At 37.9% G+C, this 17850-nt stretch overlaps 1 protein-coding gene across 5 annotated transcripts in view; it reads left to right on the top strand.

Annotated features, from left to right (window-relative positions):
• Positions 1-2381: 2381 nt before the first annotated feature.
• The window catches only part of barr (non-SMC condensin I complex subunit H), a 41556-nt gene continuing 26087 nt past the window's right edge, over positions 2382-17850 (top strand). The window contains exons 1-5 of one of the 5 annotated variants that reach the window (XM_083114567.1): positions 2382-2456; positions 5974-6186; positions 8222-8395; positions 12789-12881; positions 15819-16031. In XM_083114567.1, the coding sequence (XP_082970693.1) occupies positions 6004-6186; positions 8222-8395; positions 12789-12881; positions 15819-16031 (663 nt within the window). In that variant the 5' untranslated portion in view covers positions 2382-2456; positions 5974-6003. Of the gene's footprint in view, positions 2457-2688; positions 2829-2879; positions 2898-5540; positions 5560-5973; positions 6187-8221; positions 8396-12788; positions 12882-15818; positions 16032-17850 lie in introns of those variants that run through there. The other 4 variants (XM_083114568.1, XM_083114569.1, XM_083114571.1 and 1 more) reach the window with 4 other exon arrangements.

Raw genomic sequence — 17850 nt, 5'->3', positions numbered from 1 at the left:
TTGGAATCGTTGTCATAATCGTGAGATGACACTTTGTGGCACATGGAGAACATGTAACACGACCTGCTGTCTTTGGCCCGCCTCTAGCCGCACAAGTATCCTTCCCCTCCTTACATCATCAATATGTGTTCGTTGAGCCATTTCACACACGCACTCACCATTAGCACAACCGAACACAACTGCACACTTCCTATTGGCACTGTACCCTGGTCAGCAGTTTCGCTCCTGTGAGTCATTGGTCTGCTTACAGCGCCACCACACACTGGATCAACGTCATAGTCAACACAGGTTCTTTGGTACAGTACCCGGACATCATTTCAAGCTGCAACGTGCACACCAAATATTTCTTTGTACAAGATTCAGCATTATCCTTAATTTATGAGCATGAGTGTAGATATATATATATATACAGGGTGACTGGTAATTAGATGTATTCCCTGAAAGGGGTTAAAGTAGAGACAATTTGCAATAAATTTGACCATATGATACCCCGTCCGAAAATTAGTAGTTTTCGAGATAACCGAGTTTCAATTGTTTTTTTTTTTTTTTAAATGACAATTTTCCACATAAAAAGATGAATTGAGAAAAAAACTGCTCATTGTATGGAACTTATTTCAGCGTTTTCTGATAGCTAACAAATAAGTGATTCGTTGAAAAAAAGTTTTCCCCAAGTAACAATCACATGTAAGTACCGGGTGGGTCTAAACTTACAAGTGATGATAAAAAAATGCACTCTTAGTTTACTTGGCAACGTATTAATAACAAAAATGGTATGACACGAAGCGTACAAATTACTTTAATTACTTCCTTGTGACATCTGCTATCCAACAAGGTACAAATGTTGCTAACATACACATTTGTGTACAAGAAATAATACTTCATTCATCTTCATGTGAATGGAATCAATGAACAATACAATTAAAGAACATTACACGTCTTGCTCAAAGTGGGCACCTCCGTTACGAATGTAGGCACGCAGGTTTTTACGGACATTTGGTCTCGTAACTCGTGATGTAATGGTGTCCTTGATGTGTTGACCAGCTGTTAAGATCCTCTCCCTGAGCTCTTCTTGCGAGTTTACCGGTGTCTTCATCTTGTCCAATGGCTTCTGACATCTCATACTTGTACAGTGGGATCCATGAGTATTACCGTGCAAATTGTCCATGACTATTTTCATTAACTTTTTTCTTACATCCTATGTGTTTTTAAGCGATGGATTCTTATGTATGCTGGTGCAGAAGTTGTCAACAGCTTGTTTTGAGTTTTCTTTTAATTCTTTAAGCTCTTATTGGATCAAATGAAGTGCACGAACATGCTGATGAACAATTTGCACTGTAATACTCATGGATCCCACTGTACATGCCGTGGTACTTGTTAGTTTGGTTACATATTTTCACATGGCCATATCTTCGTTCCTATGTGCAGTAGATGCATGAGAGCAACGGCGTTGTGTTTCTCTGCGTGTGCTCTTTTATATTATGCATGTTAATCTATATCATTCCATTAAAAAAATATGACTTTGCTCCAGATGCCCCATTTGTCGATATTTTTCGACCCACCCCATACCTCCGATTTACGAGCCCTATTTGATATTATTGTTTCCCGCAAACCTCACATCGCTACTGTATCTGGTTTCTTCGCTATTTCAGGTGGTACTTTTAGGTGCCTCACGCGGTATATATATGTAATCGTGCTAAATGTTCATTAGAGCGAATATGACATGACCTGTACGTAGACGTATTATAAAAATAATAACTGATCTTGGAAGATTCGTACCAAGGTTTATTTTGTGAATGTTCTGCAAACATTTATATGTATTGCCCGCTGATTGAAATTGTTCTTTACACCACTGTTTCCATTTATCTTGAAGTTTTTATTTAACTCTTGAGAGTAGGTCCGTATATGGAAGCCTTCTGTCCATTGTTTTTGTGTTTCGAACAATTTATTGAATGGATGCGTATGATTTTCCCAAGTTTTGAGCAGAAATTTTAATGTTAATTAGATCCGTCTCAATAACACATTCCCGCAAACTAAAATCCAAAATACGTTCATGAACAACACAATCTTCATGACACTAGCAACACTAGACAAGTACTTATCGCAAGCTCTTTGTATGCAAGTATCATATAAAAACTAACAATTTCCGATAAGTTCCATAAACTTGGTATGCAGAAAACGTCGGAAGTAACGACTTTTTGAAATGACCATTCGGTATTTCCCGACTGCTCTGGATCCAGAAAAGTCGGTAAGTTATTTCCCGAAGTCGGGATCGGACGGGAAATGTTTTTCCTGACTTTTCGGTATCCCGCACAGTGCACACCCATTATCCTAGGGAAAGTTCAGATTTAAAAGACGAGAATGTAACTGGCAACATTCAATCTCGCATTTTAACGTGTGGAACGATAAAAATGCGCGGTAAAGTTTCTGGCTGAAATTTAAAATTAGTTTTGAGCAGTGTAAGCTTTATTTATATTTTGTGGTAAAAATGGAAATATACTGTTATATTTATGTATCTAGTGTTGGTGGTCAAAGTTAAATCTTTTTTATTGAAGCAACGTTTTTAAAAAATGATGGTTTTTCGAAGTGTATGGTGTATGTAGTTGCAAGTTGTGTAAAATTAGGTAATTGGTTTCGTAAATGGAATGTTATTTTTCTCTACTCCGTTGGTTGGATATAATGAATTTCTTATGGACTACACTACAAAACCCGAAAATATAAAAGTGAAATATTGTGCTATTGAATTTACGTTGCAAAATCGTGTACCTCATGGTGAGAATTCGTGTCGGTCATCATCCGTTCCGAAGTTAAGTGAAGAAGAGTACGCCATCGTAAGAAGTGGATTTATCATTTTTTTGTGGTCACCATTTGGATGTGTTGGAAATGTGAACTTCGGAGTTGTACGGATTATCGTGAATTAATGCCGGCAGCAGAATTATTAATATAGCAAATAGTAGAATTGGAAGTGTTCGTAAAAACACAGATGACTTTTTTGTTTGTTCAATGAAAATACATTAGTTGACAGCATTTTTCTTGTTCCACAGCTTTTGTTGATCTGTCTAGTGTTAAATAGGCTCCCATTTCTAAATGCAAACAACACCTTTCGGTGTGTAAGGGGCAACTTTGATGAAGACACCCTAAAGTCAACCTCGATTCCACTTAGTACATCCCGGTAAGGTAATGTTGCAGGCCAACGAGGCTCTGGCGTCTTGACCTACAGCCAGGATAATCTTTTCTTTTGTCCAGATGTGTTGTGACTCACCCACTGTGCCACCTCGAGAATTATTTTTATTTAAATCACAGATTTCGATATTTTACGTAATATAAAATTGTTCCCAGCGTGTCGGAGATATTTGATAGGAAAGCATGGCTCGCATATGTAACACCTCCCATGTCTGAGTACTTTCACAACTTTTTATTAATAAAAGCCGGTTGTATGCAAACTCAAATACAGCAAAAGATCATGTGCAGTTCATCACACCATCAAACTTAGCACTCCTTACTGAACAAAACTTATTGAAAAATGCTGCCTGCACCAACCCTAACAGTTCCGTATGCGCACAACATATTTCTTCATTTTTACAGAAGAAATGAGTTTTTGTAGCACGTTGACAGTTCGTGGAGGTGTTTTCTTTCGTCGTGGAATCTATGTGACTGGGAATTCATGCGTTTTTCAATAAAAATATCTTCTCTCCAGCGCACAATAAGGGTTGCTTTTATTTGCTTCCTGTACGTGCACTGGATGTTGCGTTCGTTTGATGATGTAACTCCCTGTCAGTGTTTCCAACCACGCCATTGTTTTCGTTATTTTGGAACAAGATTTTTAACTATGTTCACCTTGACTATGCTTGCCTAACCTAACCTTACTGTAAATGGTTCGCGGGGCTATCAGTGATTGGTTTTTGGTGCTATCCGTCAATGGTTTGTTGAACCATTTCCAGCAAGGTTGGGTTAGGTTAGGCAAGCATAGTTAAAAATTTTAAAAAAAAATCCATGCATAGTGTACAATTTGCACACGTGACGAACATGAAAGTAGGTATTTTTTGGTGAAGAAGGTTGGAAACTGCATATCCACTGATGTTGCACAACGCGACTCAAGTGGAGCCTGCCATATTGTGTGTTACGCAAGCGATAAAAGGAAGAACAATTATTACTGTTAATGTGAAAAATTAAAAAAAATTTCGTGAAAAAAGTAACATGCAACCTTGAAGAATCTTTCGCAGTGCAGAATATGTAAGTATGAATGTTAAAAATGCCAAAATAAATGAGTGAGAGATGATGTGCCCATACGGAACTGTTACCAAAATTATGAACACCAATATATCTAACACTTGTAATGATAATTTCACTTCTATTTTGGTTTCATAATTTTTTTAGTCCTTCGTGTTTGCTGTTGTGGAATGTCATGCTGGACGCTATATTCACTTGCGCAAAGCATTTGGGCTGTTCTGCTTCACACTAAGATAAGACATGCACTTTACTTCACAATAACACATTCCCACAAAGTAAGAACCAAAATGCGTTCATGAACAACACAATCTTCATGAAGCATGCAAAATATTTCACTTTTTTTGAGGGGGTATGGAGCATTCTAACATCTATCTCGTCACCTATTCATTCATCCCTATCGTCACGATTAGACAAGAGTGGCAGAAAAGTAACGTAAAATAACAATTCATTCAATGAATCAAACTACAGCTTTCGACAGTAGTAGGAAAATAGCCAGCTTCATATTTTAGTTTCCTTATTAGATTTATCTACTTAGCAATTACGCATTCACATAACTAGAGAGTATTGTATATTTTTTGTAAATAGAATCTATTAGTTTGATATTTGAGTTTGACATATGAACATGAGCATAAATGAAAAATAGGCTGTACATATTTATCAAATGTATTGTTCTTTTTTGAAGCATATCTAAAACTGAAAATCTAGTATCAATGCTCTTTTTATTTGTGTTCAGCAAAAAATATGTTTTTTCTGCTTTTCAAGTGGCTCATGTATAATTTAATTTAATTAACCATAACCTGGTTATGGAGCAAATTGTGGCTGCGTAGCATAATCAGTCTCACCCTTTGCAAAATTGCAGCCATGTAATTTTTTTCTTTTTAATGTTAATGTCTCGATCCCCACAGTTATACTTGTAAATACCTTCCTAGTTATTTAAACGTTAATCAATGTGCTCCTTTGAAATATGTTAGTAATAAATTAATATGATATTGACAAATATAACATAAGGCTTCAATTCAATTGGTTGTCAACCACTGGGTCTAATGAACCTCTCACGGCTTGGTATAATTTATGCCAGTCCACAGCCTGGTGGTTGAAATCCCGGGGGCCTAAAACAGGTAGAAACTTAAATAGATGAACCGCTAATGGTATGAGAGTAATTTTTTTAAAAAAATCTGACTTCTGTTTTCAGGAAAGAAATCGTTGCTCACTTTGTGCTCAGGTAGCGTAATTGGGACAGAATCTACAGTTCAAAATATGATCTGAACCACTGTGCTTCCATTGAGGATTTTTCCAGGAACCCCTTGATTACAAGGCGTTGGCATGACTTATGTAATTAAGGAGACCCATTCTTTTCTATGCAATACACTATATCACTATTTTTTTTTGTTAATATTCTGTATAAATATATTTTTTTTGTCAACTTAAAATATTGATCGTTTTTCACGAAAGAAATGTAATAAATTTCAAATTCTATTAATTCTACTTTTTTAAAATCTATTAATCATTCAAAGTATAAAAATAGTGTTTTTCATACATTGGTATTTGGTCTTTATTAATTGGATTGGTAAATAGGCTGGATGCATAGGACCCAAATGATGCCTACGTGTCAAGGGCCAGATTAGATCATGACCCTGCACCACTGCAACTGACTAGGTTGTAGAATTCAAGAACACAAGAAGCGTTTTTACTGGCACCATAGTGAACAATGTTCTTTACACTTTCTCTTTCTTTGTGTTTTTACAGGAGAGCGTTGCAATATCAGAGTAATTCACAATGGCTGTGGGAATTAGAAGACTTAATCGTAGTTCCATCATGAAGCTAGACGGTGATGGTTTGAATTCTTCTTTTACATTGTATAATTCTCCACAAATAGGCCGAAGGGAGTCTCATTGCGATAGCGTCAGCTCAAGAAACAAAAGGATAAATAAGAGCTCGGAGCTGTTTGATGTTCCACAGGTACGTATGTATATATACACAGGGTTTCTGGGCTAAAAGCACACAAAAATGACAAATGATAATGTGAGACCAGTCTAAGACACTGTCAATGTCAATAGGGAATCTTACCAAGATTTGTTTTATCACACTTTAGTGGTCACTTGTGCAGACATGTCATTAATCAACCAGCTATTGCTTTCGGGAGTGCACACACGGCAGGGGGTTTCGATTTTATATGCTTTAACTTTTGTGGATTTTTAATGAACAAGGGGTAAGGATATATTTTTAAAAGGCAACAAGTTATATCAAATTCTCTATCTCCATTCCAACCCGCATAACCTTTTCCTTGATTGATAAACTTGATGTGGCATGGTAGTGACTGATGCCTAAAAGTGCCTGAAGAAGGAGTTGGTTGTTCCTCCGAAACGTAGCATTATCGAAGAAGAAGACTCACATTATCGTAAGTAAGTGACTTTTTATCTGATATTTTTATTGTGTTTTATAATAGAAATATTTTTTAATATTTGATTAGGAAATTGTCCCTTGTACACATGTATGAATGGTAAGAATACTGGTTATTATTTATTTGCAATGTCACATTCACAAAATATCGAAAGTAAGTGACTCGTAAAAGTATTTACATATTTTTTAATTGCCAAGGCTACAAATTACAATTGTGGTACAGCAAGTTATGCATGGTGTACACTCCGTTTAGTGTTCTATTTTGTTGAGGAAATTTGTTATAGCTAGCACATGTTCATTTCCACCTTTATTTGGGATGCCATTTTTAATATAATTTAATTTACCTTACACCGAAAAGGAACTTGCCACACCTTAAACCTCATCTAAATTCTTACCTGCAACATCTATGGTGATTTTTATCTGGGGGAGACATCCATAGCCCTCAACCACCACAGCTCCTCCACTCAAAACCTGGACTTGACTGTTTGCTATCTACACCAACATTCACAATATCCCTTTCAACGACTATTTCCGGGTAGCAACATTCACTCCTTACCCCAATCCACCAACACCTCAATAGGGAAAAGATGGGAGAAGGCCTACATATCAGGCATGACACAACCACATCCCATGACCTGAATAACGTTACTCTGTAACTTTCCCAACCCTCCCTCCCTTCTCACATTGCCCAAGCACCACACCCTACCACTTGCAATTTTCAACAAACCTGGTGAGAGAACCACAATTTTCTGTGTCGACTGTATCTTCACTATTGACCTGGCAATTTTGGAGGTTGTACACTCTCTTCAGTTGACGGAAGATGGACCTCAAGTCTCTAGTGAATGTCTTCTCAGTTGCTTTATGGCCATCTTTCCTTCCATTCACTATGTATGCATATTCTGCTTTCTCATTTTAAATTTTTTGGAATGGTAATATGGTGATATGTTTGCAGTTTGTATAATCTAAAAACAACTGTTCCATAGAATGTGTAACTTCTTCCATTTATTGTCCACCTTGCGTAGTGTTTCTTCAGAAGCTGTTTTCTAATGAGTAGTTCATGTTCATGCCACTATATAGACTTGATTTCACTTGAGGTTGCCCCCCCCCCCCCCCCTGGCAGAGTGGTTAGCACATCGGGCTACAATGCCAGGGGTCCCAGGTTCGAATACCAGCTTGGGCATGGATGTTTGTGAGTGTCCATTCATCGTGTCATCATTCATCCCCATGTTTGCAAATTATCCAAAAGTGGCACAAAAAGCAAAGTAAAATAAAGGAAATCAAATCAAAAGTTCAGGTTGGTTGTGCAGGGAAAAGATAAGCAAATAAGTAGCGTAGTCTGTCTTTATATTTACTAACTAAATATATTCTACTACATATGGGAGTTAATCAAATGTGTAATAACTTTTGTGTATGGAAGCATTTGTGAAGTAGAACAATAAGGGCATAACTAGCACTTTCCAACAAGGATTCAAGGTCACATTGCAATAGGAAAAATACTTGGTTCGGTGTAGCATCTTGTGAAATTAAATACTCATGCTGTGTGTGTGTATACAGCATTCTCAACTTCCTCACAGAATATTTGTCTGTATTTCAGAATGATGACGAAGCTGAGAGAAGAGAACGACAGCGGAACAAGATGGTGGAGCTTCAGCAGATGTCCCCTCAGGCACCTGTGGAAAGCCGCAAGTCTCTGGGTGTCATAGGCACAATGAATAGCCGCCAGTTGGCCGAGCACTACTCCAACTGTATAAAGCTGTCTGCTGAGAATGTAAGGGATACACCTTTCAAATAAACAGGTTTTCAAAGGATACTTTATAAAACATGTACAGTTGAACCCCAATTTTACATTTTCCCGCATTATACAGGGTGTCCACAAATTATATTTACAACTTCAAATCTAAATAACTAAATAATGGAATGAGGCATCTCAGTTTTGTTGCCTTAATGTAAAAGAGAAACTCTCAAAGTTTTGTTTACTGTTTTTTCAGGTACATTGAGTAAGTAGGGAAGATGTGAGATCACATTTTCACAAAATGACTACTCCACAGGAGAAGGCACAGTGTGTTTCCTTTTCTAATAAATGATTAAATAGGCATAACTGTCGAATTTGGGGGGTCTGAAAAAGCCTCACAAGGTTTGAGAAATCGACCGCAAAAGCCCAAAGGTTCATGTGTGGTGTGGTCTTATGCACAATCAAATCATTGGCTCCTTTTTTATATCGTACGGGCAACGGGGGGCCACACATAGAGATGCATTGAGGTGGTAAAAAAAATTGAGAGTTTCTCTTTTAAATGAAGGAAAGAGAACTGAGATACCTCGTTCCATTATATAGTTATTTAGATTTGAAGTTGTAAAGATAATTTGTGGACACCCTGTATACATTTTTCTGCATTTTTTCAGCTTTGTCCCCTGAAAAATGTAAAATCAAGGTTCCACTGCATACATCTTGACGAAGATAAGAATCACCTTGGCAAACTCTCAAACTAAAGTGCTTTTCTCCTCTCACATCACCTTTGTTTCAGAGTGCCCCCTGTTGCTGTATGTATAGCTGCCCTTCCTTACTTTGTTTACAATAAACTTCAGGAATGCTAAGAGTATGTAGACAAATTTGACAGATTTAATGTTTTGTGATACACATTGCATTGTTATGCACACTGCAAGTACTGTCAGTACTTCGTATGACCACTTTTGGCTCTTTTTAGGCCCATTTTAATAATTGTTTGTGTACAATTCCTTTTCAGTCTTTTTTTTTTAAACTTCAACCACGTGGTTTATGATATTACGCGTTGCTCCGAAGATACAAATAAAGAACACCCTTACAACAATCAGAATTAATATTATTTACTTTGTTATAACCAAAAAATAGCATAAATAACATGGTAAACAATGTACATATTGTTCCAGGCTTTTTTGTGAATATGCAAAGAATCGTGCTGCCATATATTCTTGGGACACAGTAACAGAAAGGATTGTGGGAAACAAGATTATATTGAAGCAGACAAATAGTTTAACTAGGGACATTTCATTTTAACGATAACACCGAAAAGTTGAGGAAAGCAAAATAAAGTGTTTAAAATGTATTTGGGTAGGTATAGGAGGCAAGTTTTTGGTGTTTCGGAATCGCGATATAACGTGAATTCTGTCATTTTTCAGAATAACACCGAATTTTACACTTCAACGTGAAAAATGCTGCGAAATATGCAATATAAACTGGGGAAAACACTTCTTTGGCTAGGAATAAGAAGACACCTGAAGCGCTATTCTGTCAATTGTGATCTATCTGGTAATAGTTCGATTCAAAAGAGATTTATTGCAGTTTGGCGCAGACATAACAGACAGTGTTTTACCTTGTCCTGAAATAGAATTCGCTCGGGGGGGATCTTCCTAGAAGGAAAATTTCTAAGGAACGGGAAAATTTTCAGGGATAACCACCTGTTGTGTTTTGGGTTGGGGGAGGGTGTGTGTGTGTCTCTACACAAAACAGTACTTTGAGGTCTCAGAGGGATTTTTTTGCGTTGTTAGGGAAATGTCATTTGTAGGATTGTTTTTAAAGATTTGGGTGTTATCATTCAATAAACATTTCATATTTAGTGTCTGATGAGATGAAATAGTTTTCCAAATTGAAGCAATTTGGTAAATTCTCGCAAAGGTAAGCCATATTTTTTTGTCATTAAAACTAAAATTTGTCTCAATTTTCCAGAAGTAAAACAATGTGAAAAATCTTAAGCAAAAGAGGAACAGTAAAAATACACCGAATTTTGCCCTAAACCACGAAAAAACACCGAATTGCAGTAAAAAAATAACATCGAAATTTAGGGGAAAATAAAATGAATACTTCACGTCCCTAGTTAGAACACTTTCAAAACAAGGGAATATGCTTCTTTTTTTGCAATGAGTCCAATAATGTGGCCAATACTGTATACTTTTGCTGTGTATGGTTTTTCCCCTTCATGATCATAGAAACACTTGACTAACGACAACGAAGATGTGTTGAAGAATGCCACACACATACACACAAAGGCAGGACTGTACAGTAAACAGCTGATTGCATTGCCTACACCCCCTTAACTCGCTTGTAGTTGAAAATTCGAGGACAGTTCCAGAAGGAATTTGCTCATCATTTGCTGTACTTCAGATTATAGCTTAGGTGCTTTATTAAAATGCATGTCTTTCTTCCACACAATTGTTCTCTATTGCATGTAGAACAGCAGAAAAGTATGATGTAACATGGAAGAAACTTATTCTTTAGCATTTTGAAATCTGTGTTATTTCTTGTGGTACGTGTTTAATTTTGTACTTTCTGGTTGATGGTATTTTCTACTTTCTCCATGATATGAGATTATATCAAACTGACAAAGATTACATGTGTTATTCGAGACATTTTTCATTTCAGCTTACTTACATAAGTTAAACTAGACTGCACAGCTATTGCAAGAATTACTTTGTAAAAAGAGAGAGAAAAATCATGTCCACATTCCTAGATAAGAAATAATATTTGTATTCTGAAAACAGAGGTACAAGAGAGATGTGTTTGTGTGTGTGTAAAAGTTAAATTAGCTTTTTATAATTAAATGTTTGCAGACTATCTATGTATTACAAGTAATAAAAACTTGCTATCACTTAATCTCTTTAATACTCAAAATTTCAACACATTTCACATGCACCTTTTCTAGGACCAGTCTCGATTAGCCTGCCTCGCCGTGAAGTAGTTTAAAATAAACTTTGCTTTGAAGTGCAAGCTATTGAAGCACAAAGATTGGGAAGTCCGTACCCAATGTGAAAGAATGTTGAAGTTGTGAACTTATATGTCTTAACCTTTTGGTGTAGCCTGTAAGCATTTCAAGTGTGAAATATCATTATGGTTTTGTTTAGGATTTTGTGGAAATATGGTGTTCATTATCGAAGCTGTTTGGGCCTCCTCGATGGCGCAGTAGAGGCATCGTTGCCTTGTAATGAAGGGGTCCCGGATTCAATACCTGGTGGAGAAACATAGTGGTTCGGATTCCACTTTAAACTGTAGGTCCAGTCCCGATTAGCCTTACTGTGCATAAAGTGGACTTAAAACACTAAATCAACCAACCAACCAATCGAAGCTCTTTGACAGTAAATCTATGCGTGTTTCAAGTTAAGGTATGTGTATAACGTGTGCCTATTAATATTAGCCTGTGTGCTTACATGACAGTATCAATGAACACTATAACATTACTTTTGCAGATAGGATGCTTTGAAAATAATTTGTGCACATACAATGTTTTTGAATTATATATTATAGGGATGGGACCGATTAATCGGTATCAGTTTATCGGTAAAAAAAGTAAAGTGTTCCCCTGTGCATAGCACCACGCCATGAAGGCGTATAGGGGGTGTGGGGGTAACGCCCCACACTTTCTTGATCCGGTCGTGAGTGGGGGTGATGTGATCAGCATCACGCCCCTAACCGCCTTTACCCCCCAGGGTTTCCCCCAGGTACCCATGTTATTCGACGCTGGGTGGGCGCCGGGGCCGCTTTCACCGTTAGAAAAGTTCCCGGATTTGAACCGGCCGGGGATCGAACCCGGGACCTTGAGCATGGTAGTCAGAGATGAGTGGTGGAAGTTTATCGGTAAAATTACCATTATTTTACTGATCTGATATCGATAAATATCTTATAATTTAGTGCAAAATTCTGCCATTTTGTTGTAATTTTTATGGATAATCTCCATGCCCTTCTTTCTAAAAATGGAAATGTCTTAAATATTCAACTTCTTTTGCACTGCAGTCACCTTGAAACACACATTTATTAAGGAGATCAATGAACATTTCATGTTCTTCAAGTATCATTTCTAATTTTATATTGGATCTGTAGAATATCTGTATTGATAAATTTTATATTGGTACTCCAGTATTGGCCCATCCCTAATAAATTATACCCTGTCCCAGTTATCTGTGGAGCAGGGTCACACATAGCAGCAGAGAAGGAGGGAAATTGATTGGGCAAAGCCAGGTAACTCCCTCCATTATGCCATTACTCTCACTGTTCATTGGTGGAGCCATTTCGCGTCACTACTTGCAGGAAGACTTGTTCTTGTTCGCCTGCTCTACAGATATCTGGGACAAGGTATACATTGTTGTGTTGATTACTGCAATAAACGTAAGTTAATTTTCACTTTTATTTCTTGCAGAAAATCAACATGAAGAATGCATTCAGCCTTCAGTTGATCGATTACATGGCAATGATGCTGAAGAAGAAAGATTCTGACATGAATAATTTTCAGGTAGATGTTTAGTCTTGTTTCTGAGATACCGAACCACTAGCTTAGTATATTGAATCGGTGAGCAAAATTATTTATTTAACAGACTGAATGCAGAAGTGGAAAATGGTCGTTAAAATCAGTAAAAGTCAGTTTGTAATTTACCATTTGTAAAAAAAAATATTTCAATCAGTGTTTTTTATTTGCATGACTACAATTTGTAATTTTTTACATTTTGTTATTCCTTTACGACTTCGGAATGAGACTTTTTTTTCAGTTCCACTAAAGGTAAGACATCATTTGCCCTACTAGTCATCATCATCATCCTCTGCTGTTTCCTGCCTCTGGCTGGGACGGCATAGAAGTCAAGCCTCTCCATTTTTTACTGGTCTTCCACCACTCATCTCTTTCCACGGTGTTCCAATCTTGTCCTCTTCTCCTGACACTCTCCACTATCTGCTCTTTCCACAGACATCTTGGTCTCCCCCTTGGCCTTATTCCCACTGCTTGTGCATTGTAAGCTCTTACTGGTAGTCTTTCTGCATTCATCCTCTTCATGTATCCGAACCATCTCATCTGTGCCTGATCTTTCCTGTCCTGAAGCTTCACCACACCCACTGTCAGATCTCCTCATTCCTTATTCTATCCCTTCTAGTCTTCTCCAATATACTCCTTAAAAATTTCATCTCCACTGCCTGCATCTTTCTTTTGTCTCTCTCTGTCATTATCCAACTCTCTGCTCAGTATGTAATTATTGGCACCACGTATGTGTTGTACAAGTGTCGTTCAAGGTTGACCAAGACTTTCGTGCGTAAAATATTAATGAATCAATGTAGCGCTGCATTACTTCGGCAGGACAGACCATGATTTCTTGCGAGTAACCATGATCCTTTGCGACGCATTTGGCGCATGCGCAGTAGTGTAAACAAAGATGGTGGCAAGTAGTGTATCTGTTGCTGTGGAACAGCGGTGTATAATGAAATTTCTCGTGAAGGAGAAGGTGGAACCTGCTGAAATTTGGCGTAGACTGCAAGCACAGTATGGTGAACAAACACTGTCATGGGCAAGAGTGTACGAATGGTGTCAACAGTTCAGTGAAGAGCAGGAGTTGGCAAAGTGCTGCCGTCTGCCGGTAAGATTTTGGGAACTGTCTTCTGGGACATGAAAGGTGTTATCCATGTGGATTTTTTGGAGAAGGGTGCCACAATTAATGCCCAGTGTTACTCAACACTGCTTCACGCTGCTGTACGTGGGGCCGTTCGGAAGAAAACACCTGAAATGTTGTCGAAACATGTCATTCTTCTCCATGACAATGCCAGGCCACACACGGCCCATTTGATTCAAACATCACTGGCCAACTTGCACTGGTAGATTTTACCATACAATTCTTACAGTATAGATTTAGCCCCCAGTGATTTCCACTTGTTTGGGGCTCTTAAGGAGCATTTGGACGGGACGCACTTGCAGACAGATGAGGAACTGAAGAACGCGGACCTGCAGCAGGTATGACACCAACCAATTTCTTTCTACGCTAAAGGCATCAAGGAACTTGCAGAACGATGGAAACAGTGTCTGGATGTTCAGGGGGAATACTTTGAAAAACTGACATATTTCCTCTGCAGAAATAAAAGTCCCGGTCAACCTTGAACGACCCTTGTATATTACCTTCTTGCATTTCATAGATACATCCCTGTTCCATATTAACCTTCGAACACTTTAATATAGTCCACCACCCATTTGTCCTCTTCTGTTTACCTCCTCATCTATTCTTCCACTTCTCTCAATTATGCTTGCTACATATTTGAAGCTCTCCACTACCCTCAACTCTTCCGTGTCCATCTTTATTACTGGTTCATTTCTGGCGTTATTTCTTGTTATTAGCACCTCACTCTTTTCTGCACTGAATTTCGTTCCTGATCTTCTGATTTCCTCATGCTAACTATCAAGCAGTCTCTGTACTTCTTCCCTGTTCCCCCATATTACTAAGTCATCAGCAAACAACAGGGCCTTCATCTCCTCCTCTCCTATCTTCTTTCCTGCCTCTTCATTAATTGCATCCATTGTAATTATGAAGAGCAGTGGGGAAACAGCACTTCCTACTAGTGTAGACAGTACTTTTTGAGTTCTGGTTTTCTTCAATTGCTGAAAGGCCCTAATTTTACTGCCCGAGGGCCATATTTTCAACTTCATTATTTTATATCATGGATATGAGGTCAGTGTGTGCATCGTCACCACCTAGTTCTGCAGGTTGTTCATCCTGAGAAAGGGAAATTTGGATTTTCTAGAATCTTATAATTTAGCATCTGTTGAGATCTGGTAAATGCCACTTTTTTTTAGTTCATAATGAACAAGGCATTCCCTTCTACAACGTACTGAAAGCCCAATTTGCAAATGAGGTAGGAAAAACAAAAATACCAAAGTAGGCATTTTTGGAAATAGAGCACTAACTTTCGTAATGGTCTTTTTATGGGCATTATAGAAATTGCTGTTTGGTTCCAAACAACATGAGGCAAATTTAAATTATTAAAGCCTGTGTTTTACTGTAAGAATAAAATACGCATGGATCCACCTCGTAGCGATATATTCCACTCTTTAGTGACACTAATGCATGTTCATAGCAGTGTATAAATTCTATCCATACAGGATAACTGGTTTGTAACTACCATTTGACTTACAATCATTACAACCTGGAAGTGTCCGTGACTGTACAATGCACTAGATCCATTTTTATTCAAAGCATTCCTCTTGTGTTTTTTGTGAAACTACATAGCAAATCTCTCCAAATATGTTTAGCATCGCTTCTGATTGCAAGACATTCTGAAGATCTATTCAGATATCTGTATTCACCAAAAAAATACAAATATTGTATCTCACTTTATGTACCTATCCTGTTCCACAGTTTTATGTTGTTAGTTTAATGCAGGAAACCGTAATGCTGCTATATTTTTTTTTGCCTGCTAGGTGGCCAGCTGCACGTTAGATGCCAGCACCAAGATCTATGCATACAGAGTTGATTGTGTACATACAGACACCATGAAAATGGCAGGAGGTTTAGGCCGTGCTGTTGTGGTGGAAGAGAATAAGAAGGCTGGAGAAAGTGGCGTGAATGACGATCCTGATCCTGAAGACGATGCTGATATAGATCCAGAAAGGAGATTTAGAAGAAAAAAGAGGGTAAGTGTGCCCAAAGCAGCATATTGTGAGACTATTCAGTCAGAAAACCTGAGTTTCTTTCCATTTGGGGGGGGGGGGAGGGCTTTTTTCCCCGAAGTGTTTCAAATCAATGAAGATACAGTGGAACCTCGATTTTGCATTTTTCAGGGAACCAAATGTGGGAAATTGTAAAATACAGGAAAGTTTTATAACATTTTGCTATGTTGGGACCATCATGATAGAATGTGTAATGCAGAAAAATGGAAAATTTTGGAACTTAAAATCAGGTTTCCACTGTACATGGGTTGCCAGTGTTTTTCTTGTTTCGGGGTTTATGTTTCTCTCACTGCTATAAAGGGCACTTATTTCTAAATTTAAAATACAAGTTACAACATGAAATCCATAGCTAGACATAAGGAGTGGTTTAAAAAAAAGGCCAGTGTTTTTTTCTTTCAAGTGTTATCTTCATATTTCAATAGCCTTATATATATATATACAGGGTGTTCGGAAAGACCCTTTACGCTGAGTTTGAAATTATGTGGTTATGTACACAGCTTACCTCCATGGATCCAAAACGTCTGTGTGGGCTTCTGCATGTTTGTAGCATAGCGTTATGCATCTCCATGTCAGATTGTTCATCTGCAACAGCATGTCACTGGTGACACTTTGAAATGCTGTAGAAATTGCATCTTTCAACTGCTCGTTGTCGGAGTATTGACATTTCCGCACCTCTTCTTACACAAGGCCTAAGAGTACATTATCAAGTGTGCTGCTATCAGGGGTTCTTGCAGGCCAAGGCAATGGAGCCAGATATTCTGACGACTCATGCACGATCCAGTGATTTGCAAGAAATTTGTCCAGGCATCTGAGGATGATCGAAGCAAAATGCACTGGTGCGCCATCATGTTGAAACCAATTCCTTTTGCCATCAACTGTGGAAGCAACCACTTATTGATCATTCTCAGATGACTGTGCTGATTAAAAGAGTCATCGAAAAAATTAGGACCAACTACGTGTTCTTTCATCCCTGCCCAAACCATAACACAAGGCAGATTTTGCTAGATTTCTTCAAAGTAGTAAGGATTTTCTTTTGCTCAGAAAAAAAAAAATATCTGATTTCGTGAGCTGCGAAAAATTGCATACTTGTCAGAAAACATGGCCTTCTTGTTATTGTTTGTTCTTGGATATTATTGCAGCAGTACTGATATGCATGCACATGTCAATCCAGGTCAATCACTAATGGAGGCTAGATGAAATCTTGTAACATGCAAGTCCATCTTCATATGGTCTTGATTTTTGATCTTGGGATGCCTAACATTGCTGCATGTTTGTATGTTGATTTCTTTGAATCAATGCTTCCACAGTGGCACATGTCTCAGGTCGCATGCTTGGCCTCCCACCCATTGCAAACTCCATGTCAATAATGTTGGCCTTGACAGTGATGGTTTGCCAAAATGCACCATATGTCGGGTTCACGATGGCATCTATTGTTTTCCAATGATTTGACACACAAGCCACCAAATGCTCTTCCACAGTAAAAGCACGTGTCAGCCACCCATGACTTGCCTGGGATGTTTGCATGCTTTATCTACCACCAGGGGCAGCACTGTAGCACCTCGAAGAGGCCCCTTTAATATTCGTGGCAAATGTATTCGTACGACACTAAAGGGACTTTCCAGCCACACTGTACATATTCACATAACATGACTATTATTGTAAATAGAATATATTGTATGATATGACTTTATTTTCAATAATTGAATTTGACATACAAAGATGCACATATTTTGAAAATCTAGTATCAAAACCCTTTACTTTTTGTGTTCAGTAAAATATATTT

The sequence above is a fragment of the Lepisma saccharinum genome, chromosome 29, assembly GCF_977018435.1.
Source record: "Lepisma saccharinum chromosome 29, izLepSacc3.1, whole genome shotgun sequence".
Lineage (NCBI taxonomy): Eukaryota > Metazoa > Arthropoda > Insecta > Zygentoma > Lepismatidae > Lepisma > Lepisma saccharinum.
This window is presented reverse-complemented; position numbering and strand designations above follow the sequence as displayed.